Genomic DNA, 14,191 nt, shown 5'->3' on the forward strand with positions numbered 1-14,191 from the left:
ATAACTGGAAGCTGTTTTTCTTCATTCACTGTAATGGAGATGAGCTTGAACGCCGTGGGGAGTTTCGTGTGACATCATCTCGCCTCACACGTAATCACGCAGTACATAGAAAATCAGGAAGACCTCCAAAAAGCGCTGAAGAAAACATGCATTATATAATTGAGAAGGCAGCGAAACAATAAGAAGCGAGCGAGTGACATATACAACCATATTGATGAGTTCTGCTACTTCGGAAACAAAGCACGATGTAAACCTACACTTTAAATTAAGTTCATAGACAGGCTGCGCTGGCGTTTGTAATTTAGTGCCTGCCCATATAAGGCCGTCCGTCAGCGGCAATCCAATAGCAAACTCCTACTAAATATTCACGGGTTAAGGACTGTGCTTATGCAGAGGAAGATGAGATGGTCAGCGTGGTGTTTGGCACAAACTCAGCGAACTGCGAGAAAGTTTTAAGTGCCAGGACTAAGGTAACATTAAATACAGCCATGGACATAGCACGAGATGGCACCAGCACAACTGGGAATCTTCGATGCATGTATACCGAGCGCTCACGGAACTGACGCAGTGCACAGATAAAAGCAACAGTTCCAAAGAGCGCTAAACAAAACCGAATTACACAATTGAAAAGGCAGCAAAAATATGAAGCGCCTGATACATACAAGCATATTCATAAATGCTGCTACTGTGGAAACAAAGCACACGGTGGAAAAAGTCAATGTCCCGCTAAAGGAAGACAGTGTAAAAAACCCGTGCATGCAGTGTGTCAGGTCTCGGATAAAGAAGAAGACGAGCTGTTTATTGATGCAGTAAGAAACGAATCGATGAATGAAACCTGTCATCTTTACAACGATTGACAAACACGGAATGTAACTTGAACACAACACATCCTACAAATACAAACCTGATTGAAAGAAATAATGATAATCAAATCATTGATGACAGCAACACTCAGTAACACTCACAAAACAAATACTGTATATTGACAGTCATGTTACGTTATTTTTAAAATGTTCCCTTTTCTTTTCTAGCTTTTTTAACACACTACTTCTCCGCTGCGATACGTGGGTATATATATATGTATATATATATATCCCGATCTACATACTCGAATAATGGATACTTTATTCGCCATCAATGATTGTTTTGGTAAAGCCATACTCAGTGTATTCATTAGATGAACGGTAAAAAAGTAAGAGCGAGGGGAGGATGACTTATTGAGGCATGCAGGCTGTAGTGCGTCAACTCTATCTGAATTGCGATCACATTTGAAAAATATATCTTTTCAAGTTCTATTTAGTCCATATGTGTCAAACTCAAGGGCCGCTGGCCACATCCGCCCGCGTAATTATATCCAGCCCGCGAGATCATTTTATATACTGTATTATTGTTATTAATGGCCCGGTATATGAAGCGCTGGTAACACAATAAACTACAGATCCCATAATGCAGCGCTTCAGCTGCCTTGCCGAACACTTACCGCGTTAATCAAGTCTAGCTTATGATGCTGCAAGTTATTGCGGCTAGCTCACACGATGCTGAAGAGAAAAGTTGATTCTGAAAATAGAGCCTTTAAAAACCGATGGGAGGCTGAGTATATGTTTACTGAACCCGTGTGTCTCATTTGTGGAGCTAATGTGGCTGTAATTACAGAATTTAATCTAAGACGGCACTATGAGACAAAACATCAGGGAGTTCTGTGTTGTGGAGATTCTCAGGATGGATTGCAGGTGCTCATCAGTGAGGCTGAAAGACCTGAATGCAATGCAGAAGATACAGAAAGCAGAAGAATTAAATAAGAATCTGACACCAGCGGACGTTTTTACCGTGCACAATCACAAAGTGATTTCAAGTGAAGTTGCTTTTATGGGAGACACAAATGCACCAGTGCAACTTTCCCTGTTGCCAAGTAATGTTAAACCAAGTCGTCACTACGGTGTTCCCAAATCGCACTTTGCTGATAAACTGAGCGCACTGAGTTTGCACGGCGCTTTGGTGACTTTGAAGAACAAAAAAAGTCCGTCTACATGCGGCTCGAACCTTGTGCATGTTTGGTAGCACATATCTGTGTGAGAAGCTCTTCTCAGTGATAAAGACTAACAAAACAGCACACAGGAGTCGCCTCACTGATGAGCACCTGCAATCCATCCTGAGAATCTCCACAACACAGAACCTCACACCAAACATAAACGAACCTGTTGCCAAAAATAGATGCCAGGCGTCCAGCTCTAAAATGACATATGAGCAAAGACAACTTAATGATTTGATTTGTTATTGCTGAAAGGAACACATTTTATTTATATTTCCAGGTTTTGTTATGCAGCATGTTCATATTTGAATTTGTATAATTTTGAAAGGATATATTTTTATGGAGAGCAAAATCTTTTGGGATATTTAAAATCTAAGTTTATGTTTTATACATACATACATACATATATATATATATATATACACATATATATATATACACACATATATATATACACATATATATATATATACACATATATATATATATATACACATATATATATATATATATATATATGTGTATATATATATATGTATATATATATATATATATATATATATATATATATATGTGTATATATATATATATATATATATATATATGTGTGTATATATATATATATGTGTATAAATGTGTAACATTTTATAGTTTTGAACTGGGAGATGTAAGCAATACTAGCTTTCAACTAGAAAAATTTCCTGTAAAACCCTTTCAAGGGGTAGCCACCAATCGAAAAAAAATTCATTTAACTTTAAGCTTTAAGATTTTGCTGAAATGAGTTGTAACCACGGCGTGCCTCATGAAACTTGGAAAGCTACGAGTTCTGCATATTGGTATGCAGAGAGACATCGACAGTACCTTAGATAAAAATTGGAAGAGATTAGTCCCAGCTCATTTCAAGCACCGAGTATGTAATATTCACTCAATCTGTTCTCCTTTGCCATTTATTTCTACCAAAAAAAAGCAACCAGTTTCATGTTGTACATTCTTTGATTCAGAGTTTAAAAAAATATTCATGGAGTAAATATATATATATATATATATATATATATATATATATATATATATATATATATATATATATATATATATATATATGAAAATATGCACACAAAAAAAAAAACATATTAACACTGTATAAAAATGAACTTACCCCTCCAAAGGCCGTGAAAACCCTGACTTTCTGAGTGCCATGCTGGTCATCAACACTACCCATGTTATTACTCCGTTGCATTACTGTTCTTTTCATGCTGAGCCTTGACTCCTGGGGTCTGCTTTGCCCAGCAACACCATGGGTACTCTGTGATTTTTCGATCCCTGACATCAGACTCAAGGCTTTATTCTGGGTTTGGGAATTCTGTGCTGGAGTAGACTGAAGTACGTTTTTCCGTTGCTGCCGCTGGATCTGTAGATTTGGGTTGCCTTGTATGGGCCTTGTATTTTGTTGCATGTTGGGAATGATGGGTGACTGGTTTTTCATCTGTAATCGGTTCTTAATATTGGGCTTGGATGGAGCAGCAATGGCTGTAACCTGAGGTGGTTGGTGAATGCCATTAGTAGGTGCTTGCAACAGATTTGTTTGTTGCACTTGTTTATCTGGCAGTGGCAATACAGAAGCAAGTGCTGGCAACAGTTGTTGCTGTGTTGACATCCGTTCCATCAACTCCTTCTTCCTTTTACCTGCTTGCATCTGACGTCTAAACTCTTTTCTTCTTAAAACCTCTTCCCTCCATAATGTCTGGGAGAAATACACATTTTTTCTTGATTTTAAACTTGCTCCACAGTTTTAAACTGCAAATCAAACAATTCAGACATAATTAAAGTGCACATTGCTGTCTTTCATTTAATGGTTTTTGCATACATTTCAGTCACATCATGTACAAATGACAACATTTCTTCTACATACCCCCCCACCCATTTCCATGCACATTACGATGGTGGGTAAATTAAATCAGTGATATTTAGTGCTTTGTTGCATATTTTTTGTATGAAATAATTCCATGAAGCCTGTGATTCAAAGACATCACCAGGTGCGGAGTATCTTCTCTGGTGATGTTCTTCTAAGCCTGTAATGCAGCCATCTTCAGCTCCTGCTTATTTTAGGGGCTTGTACCCTTAAGTTTTTTCTACTGCATATGGAGCTCAATTGGATTCAAATCAGATGACTGGCTTGGTCATTCAACAATTTTCCACTTTTTAGTTTAAAAAACTCCTGTGTAATCTTAGCAGTTTGTTTGGAATCATTATCTTGTTGTAGGATGAAACGCCATTCAGTGAGTTTGGGGGCATTTACTAAAACTTGAGAAGATAAAATGTTTCTATACACCTCAGAATTTATTGTGCACCTTGGTATCAGTAGTTACATCATCAGTGAAGAAAAGTGTACCAGTAACAGTGGCAGCCATACCAACCCAAGCCATAACACCCCAACCGCCATGTTTAACAGATGAGGTGATATGCTTTGGAATTTGTGCAGCTCCTTATCTTCTCCATGCTTTGCTCTTGCCATCACCCTGATGCAGGTTCATCTTTGTCTCGTCTGTCCAAAAGACCTTTTTCCAGAATTCTGCAGACTCTTAAGTACTTTTTCATAAACTGAAATATGTACATCCTCTTTTTGCGACTAACTAGTGGTGTGCATCTTGCAATGTAGTCTCCGTATTTCTGCTTATGAAGTCTTCTGTGAATAGTTGTCTCTGACAAATACATATGTGCCTCCTGAGGACTGTTTCTGATCTGTCGGACAGGCATTGGGATATTTTTCTTTAGCATAGTGAGGGTTCTTCTGTCATCAGCAGTGGTATTTTTCCTTGGCCTACCAGTACCTTTGAGATTATGGGGCACAACAGTGTGTTCTTACTTCTTAATGATATTCCAGACAGTTGATTTAGTTAATCCTAAGGTTTTACCAATGTCTTAAATGGTTTTATTCTTGATTTTCAGCCTTATAATAGCATCTTTGTTTTTCACTGGCAGAGCTCTTCTCCGAAATGTTAAACAATGGCAACTACAGATTCCAAAGGAAAGAAGCAAGCCAAGGTATCTTATTCCAGCACTAATGAGCCAATGAAACAGATATGAGTAATCACAAACACCTGTGACTGCAATTATTCTAAACATTATGGTGCCCTGAAACGGAAGAACCGTGTATAAAATGTATTTTAATTTGTACATGGTGTAATCAAAATGTATGCAAATAAATAGTCTGAAATGTGCACTTTAATTACATCTGAATTGTTTGATTTATAATACAGGGGCAAATCAAGGAAAAATGTGTCTTTGTCTCAAACGTTATGGAAGGCACTGTATTTCACAAAGTTCAGTTTTCCTATACCATTCCTAATATGTCAATTATCACTTAATGAATATACTGAACAGCAGCATGTGTCTTGAACACTAGAATTACCAACGGTTACGAAAAAACTTGTAAATCCGTCCCACTTTAAATCTGCTCTCATCTCTCCATTCAGCATCTTTTGTCTTGTAAATGAGTCGATAATCCCAAGCTGCCTACTATACCATTCCCCTACCGCTGTAGAAACAACAAAAACCTCTCCCAACCGAAGCCTTGTTTATCAGGGAGTCGGGTACCTCGAGCTGTATAGGCTAAAAGAATATATCGTTATTTGGGACACATGCATTTCATGTGTGTTTCGTGTCTACAAAGATCTATTGTCTATGTAAGTGTAGGATGACAGAAATGTTCAACACATACCAACAAAACCGACAAAATTTTGACATGAAGTGAATAATCTGTGAAGACTGAAGTCCAAATATCAAATAAGCTCTTTCACAAAAGGTACAAATATAACAGAACAAGTACGCTTTTTTTTCAAGGCTATAACCAAAGAAAAAGAAATCGGGTTATTGAGGCTTGTTATCTTGACTTCTTTGGTAGTACAGCGGTAAGAGCTGCTGACTCCTATTCAGAAGGTACTGTGTTCAAGTCTTAAACCGTCACAAAATAAACGTTTTGAGTAGTGAGCTGCTCTTATTGTTACTATTATACAAAAAAACATACTTTTGATTTGAGTCTGTAACAGACAGTGTAAATGTATTGTACTTGTAAAGGTTAGCATTTTTTTAAATTCAGTTTTATTCTCTCAGTCGCATTCACACTCGCCCCGATCTAACACTGCTGTTTTCAAATAAAGACAAGCTATAACAGAGGTGAACTTAGATCGGTGAAAGAGAACAGAAGCCCTCCCCGCAAGAAACATCCACTCACATACAAGAACAACGCAGCTGCACCAAGCGTAAAGGCGAAAGATACCACCGTTTGGATACAGGACGAGGTCCGCCGTTATCCTGCCAATCAGTCTGCCCCACACCTGTCCTTCAAAGAAACAGCACGGCTTACACAGCTCGACAACGTATTGTGCAAATTCCTGTTTGTGATTATGTTTTGTGATGGTCTTTACATACGAAGCATTCATATGTTACTTATATAAAAGCCAAATAAAATGTTATTTACCTTGATTTATTTACTTATCTTCCTACAGCATAAAGTCACAAGTAGACTGCAGAGCTTCCTCTGGTTTACTGACAAGGGCATGCTCAAAAATTACATGTGTAATGCCATGAAAAATGCCTGCCGACACTTTAGTACGCGAGCAATGGTACGAGAATGCAGTTAGACTTTTTTTTGGGCACATACATTGTCCAAATGTAAACACTAGTGTAGAGAGTCGCTCGCATACTGAAGAATCTCATGAGATCGGAAATTCCCTTGTGTATTTGGTACCCTTGCGCCGACCAATTATGCTGTCACCCTTCCACAGGCACACAATGACATGGAAACATCTACGAAGAGTGGCGTCTCCTGCCCTGCAAAAGTCCTATAAAAAGCCTTTGAGACGCGAACTGCACTTCTCTCCTAAAACTGAAAGCAAGTCCCTTTTTTTTCTTACCCGGGATACCACCCAGACAACAGCAAATATAATATCCCTTAATATGCTGCGGCAAGCTGATAACTAGGACACTTCGCACTTTCTCTTACTCTTCAGTGCTATGAGGTCATGGGAGGCACACGAACAAATGGGAGACAGACGACGCCATCCTGGCCAGACAATGGCAGAGTCGCCTTTCCACTCCTATACAAAACCTGCCAGGACATTCCTCAGAAGCGGCTCATATAGTCGGTGAAGACGTCCCTCTGCACTTTCTAAATGGGAAAAATAAAATGCAAGCTTTATTTCATTATACTTATTTCGAAGACCTAGGATTGAATCTGCAACCTCTTGATTTAGAAACAGCCGTTCTTACCTCTACACCAACCATGAAATTGACAAATGGGCTTCGGTTATTACATATTGACAGCAACAAGTAAATTGAATCATTTTTTTTTCTGTGGTTATATTCCTGAATAAAGGTGCACTTGTTCTGTTATATCTTTTGTCAAAGTATTTATTTCAAATTTGAACTTCAGTCTTCATACATTATACATTTCATGTCAACATTTTAACAATTACTACTATAACATGAAAAACGTTTTTGTTCTAGTTATGTGTTCAATATTTGTTTCCTCACATTTCATGTCAACCTACATTTATCCAGATTGTTCTAAAAATGGAACACATATGAAATATATACCTTCTAAATAAGATATATTATTTACCCAATACAACTCAAGGCACTTTACACCCACATAAACAGACTTGAGGTTCGAGCATTTTGCATCTCACTTCAGCTGCCTCAGTGAGGGATGGGATAGTAGGCTGCTTGCTGCATGTGCTGATTGACACATTTGCAAAATAAAGACACTGATGAAGAAGTGCAAAGGAATTTAAGGTGGCCTGGCATTATGACTTTTTTTCATAGGCTTCCGGGATTGTAGTGTTAAGGAAGTGTGTGGGGAAAGTGACTTCATAGCAGACTGCTTAGGTTTTCATATCTCTTGTATATATCTCTCTTCTTGTCCTCTTCCAAACCCTTCCCCACGCTGCCTGCGGCTCCTCTTCAAAACCAGTTAAGCCGACATGGCATTTCTCGATTCCTATTCATCCTCTTTCAAACCCTTCCCCATGCTGCCTGCAGCCTCCCATACACCTTGCTATTTTCGTTATACTGCAACGGTTGTTTCCTAAGCCTTTGTTATAAAATGAACGACAGTATCTTCTCTGTCGATGGGTTTTTGTACAACGTCATCTGTATTCCGGGATCTGACAACTGCCTTTTCCTATCAGTGGGTTATTTCTTGACACAAACGGTTGATGAAGGCAATGCACTGTCTTCCGTTCCTATTCTTACACTGCCATAAACTACGGCGGGCATCGGCTATCTAGTCCATAATATTGTCATAAAACAATATTATTTACTAGAATTCACTGATTGCCGGTATATTCTTAGTATGATGTCTTCCTCTAAACAGAGCAGAATTGCAGTAAATCAAGTTTAAATGCAGACCAGAAGTTGTGTTTCACTTTAAAATATCCACAGATCTTTTTAAGTTAAGTTATACTTATGCTGGTACATTAACTTAAGCAATGTGCATGTTTATATCGCCAATAAAAACAGCTTCATTCATTTTTTTCCCTTTTTCACACACACACATGCACACACTAATATACACATACACACACCAACCCCACATCTCTTTCAAAAAGAGTAAATGACCAAAACATTACTTATATCTTAGGAAGGTGATATCTGAACATTCGTTTGGAAAACTATCCGAAAAAACACTGACCAAATGTATTGATTTTTTTAAAGCACAATCACAGAGATCCATCTCATTTGCGACTTAATAACTGGGTCTAATGAACAGCTCTTATTTGATCTAGATGACCTTGAAGTTTATTTGCAGCACATTAGAGTATCCATTATATACAGTTAAACCTGCAATTTAAATTTGAAGTAGTGCTCAGAGTTAAAATGCAATTCTTTTCCTTTTTATTTCAACCTCACTAACAATCTTGAAAAAGACAACTACCATACTAAATCAGAATGCAATATATGAATTTTACACACACTGATCTAATAACTGAAAGAATAATACACATGTAAATAACTGAAAGCACCCAACTTATGGTAACAATTACTATTCTTCACTGTACTTTTGACAACACAGAACCCAACTTGGAAACTTGTTTTTGATATTTGAAGCACAAGTTTATAGGTAAAACCAGTCATAATTGGTTGGGGATAAAAAAAATATACTAATTTGTACGTTGTGTAATTTATTTTTGCTACAAAATGAATGGTATGTGTAATGATAAATATTATTGCAATATTCAATGTAAATACTTATCAGTTTTAAAGATCAGTAACTTACTGCTTCTTCTGCTTTTGGAGGAGGATCAGGTTGACTTGATGGCGTTTCCTTTTCAACCTTGTGCTCAACACAGCGAGCTGCCACTACAGGTTCAGACTGGGCAACAGAACCAGGCAGAGAATTGGAAACCAGCAGTGCCTTAGAAGACTCTGCCCTGGCATTCTGCATGAGTCTGGTAACAGGTTTCTCCAGCACTGCAGGTGTAGGGATTGGACGGCTACTGTTAAGGTTTACATTAGCTGGTGCTTCAGGGAGCTCACGCAAATTGCTGTTGCGCTGAGGCATTGCTTGGACTTGCTGGTTTTGAAGCTTATTCACATTTTGAGGAGGTGCACTCTAAAGAAAAAAAAATTGGGGTTATTGCACGTCTAAAACAAAGTATATGTTTATAAAATATGCAAACTTAAATATTCATCATTATGCAATATGGAGTGCTTTAAAAAGAAAATTACATTCTTTGAGCCATTTTCTGGAGATATACTTTAATTTTAAGGTCCAAGGAAGCAGTAGTCTATCTTAGGTTTGCATTTAGCTTATACCTGTTGCTGCTGAGATCAGACAACAGAGCACATTTCTGTACACATTTGCATGCAATTGTTTTTAACAATGTTTGCAGACATATTTCACTTTTTATTGACTATTTCACAATTCTAGTGAGTCACAAGTCAACATATGCTTTGTTGACTTTGCCTTTAAACTAATTGGAAATTTCCAGAAAATGATGTCTGGCCTTTAGGCAATTAGCTTCTGATAGCCAGTTAGCCTAATTATAGTCAATATGATGTACATCTATGTTAAGGCCTACCATCAAACTCACTGCCTCTTTCTTTGATATAATAGGAAAATCAAAAGAAATCAGCCAAGACCTCAGACAAAAAAAAAAAACGGTGGACCTCCCCAAATTTTTTTAACCATTGGAAACTATGTCCATACAGCTGAAGGTTCCATGCTCATCTGTACAAACAATAATAAGCAAGTATAAACATCATGGGACCACACAGCCGTCATACTGGTCAGGAAGGAAATGCATTCTGTCTCCTAGAGAAGTACGTACTTTGGCACAAAAAGTGCAAATCAATCCCATAACAGCAGCAAAGGACCTTATGAAGATGGAGGAAACAGGTACACAAGTATCTATGTCCACAGTAAAACGAGTCCAATATCGACAACCTGACATCGACAATCTGAAAGGCTGCTCAGCAAGAAAGAAGCCACTGCTCCAAACCCACCATAAAAAGCCAGAATGCAGTTTGCAATGGCACATGGGGACAAAGATCTTACCTTCTGGAGAAATGTCCTCTAGTCTGATGAATCCAAGGCCAAACTGTTTGGCCATAATGACCATCATTATGTTTGAAGGAAAAAGGGTGAGGCTTGCAAGCCAAAAAAAACACCATAACAACTGTCAAGCATGAGGGTGGGAGCATCATGTTGTGGGGGTGCTTTACATTGCAGGAGGGACTGGAGCACTTCAGAAAATAGATAGCATCATGAAGAAGGAAAATTATGTAGCTATACAGCAATAACAAGGAAGTTGAAGCTCAGTCACAACTGGGTTTTGCAAATGGAAATTGACCCCAATCATACCTCCAAAGTTATGGCAAAATGTGGCCATCACAAAGTCCTGACCTCAATCAGAATGAAGGTTTGTGGGCAGAACTGAAAATGCAAGTGAGAGCACAGAAACCTATGAACCTGTCCCAGTTCTGTCTGCAGAAATTGGCCAAAATTACAGGAGCTTATTGTAAGAAGCATGTGAAAGGCTACACAAAACAAATGGCTCAAATTAAACAATTTAAAGGAAATGCTACCAAATATTAACACAGTGTATGTAAACTTGTGACTGACTGGAATGGTAATACAGTCAAAGAAAAAGTGAAATACTCTTTCTGTGAACATTGTTGGAAAAAATTCTTTCTGCCCTGCACAAGGTACACTACCAGTCAAAACTTTCAGAACACTTGTTTTTTTCAGTTTTAATGGAAATGCATGTAATTTATGGTCTTAATGCTTCATGAAATCAAGGCATAAAACAAATAAACAATGGCAAATTAAAAAAAAACTAGCCAACCCACGGTGTAACATACACCGCATAATTATTTATTGATGTGTGAACACTTCCTGAAAGACACAGTTGTTCAGTGGAGTGTGATTTTAAATGTGCGTTGAGATATCTCTCCAGTCGGTACGTTTTGGAACAAATGGTGCATTGAAAGTCCTGTGTGGAATGCGTTTGTTCAGTGGAGTGTGTGTTTAAATGTGCTTTGAGATATTTATGGAATGTGAAGGCTTTGGAGCAAATGTTGCATTAAAATCTGGTGTTAAATGCGTTTGTAAATGTTTTTCAGTAAGAGGATTGTGCGAAGGTGACGTCACATCAGTGTGGCGATCACGTGTTTGTGAACTTTGTGTGTACATACCGACATTGTCAATAGATGGTACCAGAAGGTTATCACGTTTGTATTTTATAGGCAAGAGAACTTCATAATGCCCATGATCCAAAGGACCGCTAAAGAGCAGGGATATGGAGAGACGTTGGCCCGGACTATAAACTCGGGGAGAGGCATGACGACATTCTCTGAAGTGAATGGAGATAGTAGCTGGAAGCATTTGGGACATCGCCACAATTTCTGCCTCGCCACCATAAACTCCCGAAGTATTCATGTAGTCTGTGTATTGTTGAGCAGACTGCATGACTATGCTTCCGTGACTAAGAACAACGGACAGCACGTCACCGAAGTTATCCTAATGTTGGCAAACAAAGGTCACTGCCATGTTGAAGTTCAAGAGCAACAGTTTCACCGATGACATTTTTCCAGAAATATCTGACTGATAGAAACAAACAGTTATGTGATGCAGGAATTTGTATAAAATTGAAAGAAGTGTTGTTTAAATGAAATACATTTGAGGCGGTGGCCATGGTAAGCAAATGAACAGTCAACGTGGCTCAGAGCTACATGTGGACTATAGCACAGACCAAAGCGAGTGAGGATGTGTTGGGGGTGGGCATATGAGTAAGCAGTGCGCATGCCTCAAGAGCGAGGGTGGACGCGGGAGGAGGGTGAGAGTTGGCGGGCGGGGCTCTGTCGTGCGTATCCCTTGATTCGGGAGGAGGGTTAGAGTTGGCAGTCGAGGCTCTGTCGAGCGTATCCGATGGTCTTAGAGTTGGCGGGCGGGGCTCTGTGAGTTGGCGGGCCTGGCCCTTTCGTGCGTATCCCATGGTCTTACAGTTGGCGGGCGGGGCTCTGTTACAGTTGCCGGGCGGAGTTCTCTGTCTTGCGTGCCCTTAATGAATCTATACTAATAAAAGGCAAAGCCCTCACTGACTGACTCATCACTAATTCTCCAACTTCCCGTGTAGCTAGAAGACTGAAATTTAGCAGGCTCATTCCTTACAGCTTACTTACAAAAGTTGAGTAAGTTTAATTTCCAAATTCTACGCGTAACAGTCATAAGTGAATCCTACTTATTTACATATATACAGCCAAAGCCTGCAGCTCGGTCGCCGTGTGAGGCGGAGTTGCGTCCCCCATCACCACGCCTCCCACGTAATTGAGTGCCTGACCATATAAGGCTGTCCGTCAGCAGCAATCCAACAGACACGCTGAAGCTAAATATTCGCTGGTGAAGGACTGTGCTTATGCAAACAAAGATGAGATGGTCAGGAATAGACTGGCATTTGGCACAAACTCAGCAAAAGTGCAAGAGAAACTTAAGTGCCGGGTCTTAGCTAACATTAAATAAAGCCGTGGACATCGCAAGAGATAGCACAAACACAGCTGAGAACCTTCAATGCATGTACTCCGAGCGGCTCACGTGAACTGACTGTGAACAGAGTATGCAGACAACAAGCAAAGGCTCCAAAGAGCGCTAAACAAAAAACGCATTACACAATTGAGACGGCAGCAAAAGAATATGAAGCGAGTGACACATACAAGCATATTCATAAATGCAGCTACTGCAGAAACAAAGCACACGGTGGAAAAAGTCAATGTCAGCTAAAGGAAGACAGTGTAAAAAATGTGGTAAATTGAACCACTTTGCTATAGTTTGCAGGACTGGGAAAGGTAAACCCGAGCATGCAGTGTGTGATGTCTCAGATAAAGATGAAGATGAGCTGCTTATTGATGTAGTAGGAAAGGAACAACCCTCTGAAGCTGAACAAGCCTTTGAGGACATATCAATAGGAAAGCACGCTGTAAAGCTTAAGTTTAAATTACGTTCATAGACACGCTGCCGCTAAATATTCGCCGGCAAATCTACAACTTAATACCGGGAATGCCTGATAAACATCTTAGACTCACGAGTACCGATTTGGATAGTGAACACTTCGATGAATGAAACCCGTTATCGTTACAATGGTTGACAACAAAGATGAGATGGTCAGGGATAGACTAGACCAACACCGAACGTAACTTGAACACAACACATCCTCCAAATACGAACCTGATTGAAAGAAATAATGATAATCAAATCCTTGATGACAGCAACACTCATAACACTCACAAAACAATTACACTGACAATCATGTTACGTTATTTTTAAAATGTTTCCTTTTCTTTTTCATAACTTCTTTAACACACTACTTCTCCGCTGCGAAGCGCGGGTATCTTGCTAGATATATATATATATATATATATATATATATAGACTAGCAAAATACCCGCGCTTCGCATCGGCAAAGTACTGCCTTAAAATTTTTATTAAGAAGAAAAGTAAACCTTTTTAAACTGAGGGAGAACATACCAATAATTATTTGCTAATGATCTCTTTGTATACCACGTTGTCAGTTCGGCCCTTCGGGTGTAATATGACCAAGCTGTGCGCTGAGCTTACTCTTGAGCATGCAACGTGCAGTTGGCCATTTGAAAAGTAATCTTGCCTCA

General features: G+C 39.0%; 1 protein-coding gene across 1 annotated transcript in view; it reads right to left on the bottom strand.

Annotated features, from left to right (window-relative positions):
- The window catches only part of LOC120529918 (RNA-binding protein 33-like), a 230,208-nt gene that overhangs the window by 99,627 nt on the left and 116,390 nt on the right, over window positions 1-14,191 (bottom strand). Inside the window, exons 14-15 of the mRNA XM_039754123.1 lie at window positions 9,306-9,641; window positions 3,186-3,770 (exon numbers count right to left, since the gene is read on the bottom strand). Of these exons, the coding sequence (XP_039610057.1) occupies window positions 3,186-3,770; window positions 9,306-9,641 (921 nt within the window). The remainder of the gene's footprint in view (window positions 1-3,185; window positions 3,771-9,305; window positions 9,642-14,191) is intronic.

The sequence above is a fragment of the Polypterus senegalus genome, chromosome 5 (genome assembly GCF_016835505.1).
Source record: "Polypterus senegalus isolate Bchr_013 chromosome 5, ASM1683550v1, whole genome shotgun sequence".
NCBI classification, from domain to species: domain Eukaryota; kingdom Metazoa; phylum Chordata; class Cladistia; order Polypteriformes; family Polypteridae; genus Polypterus; species Polypterus senegalus.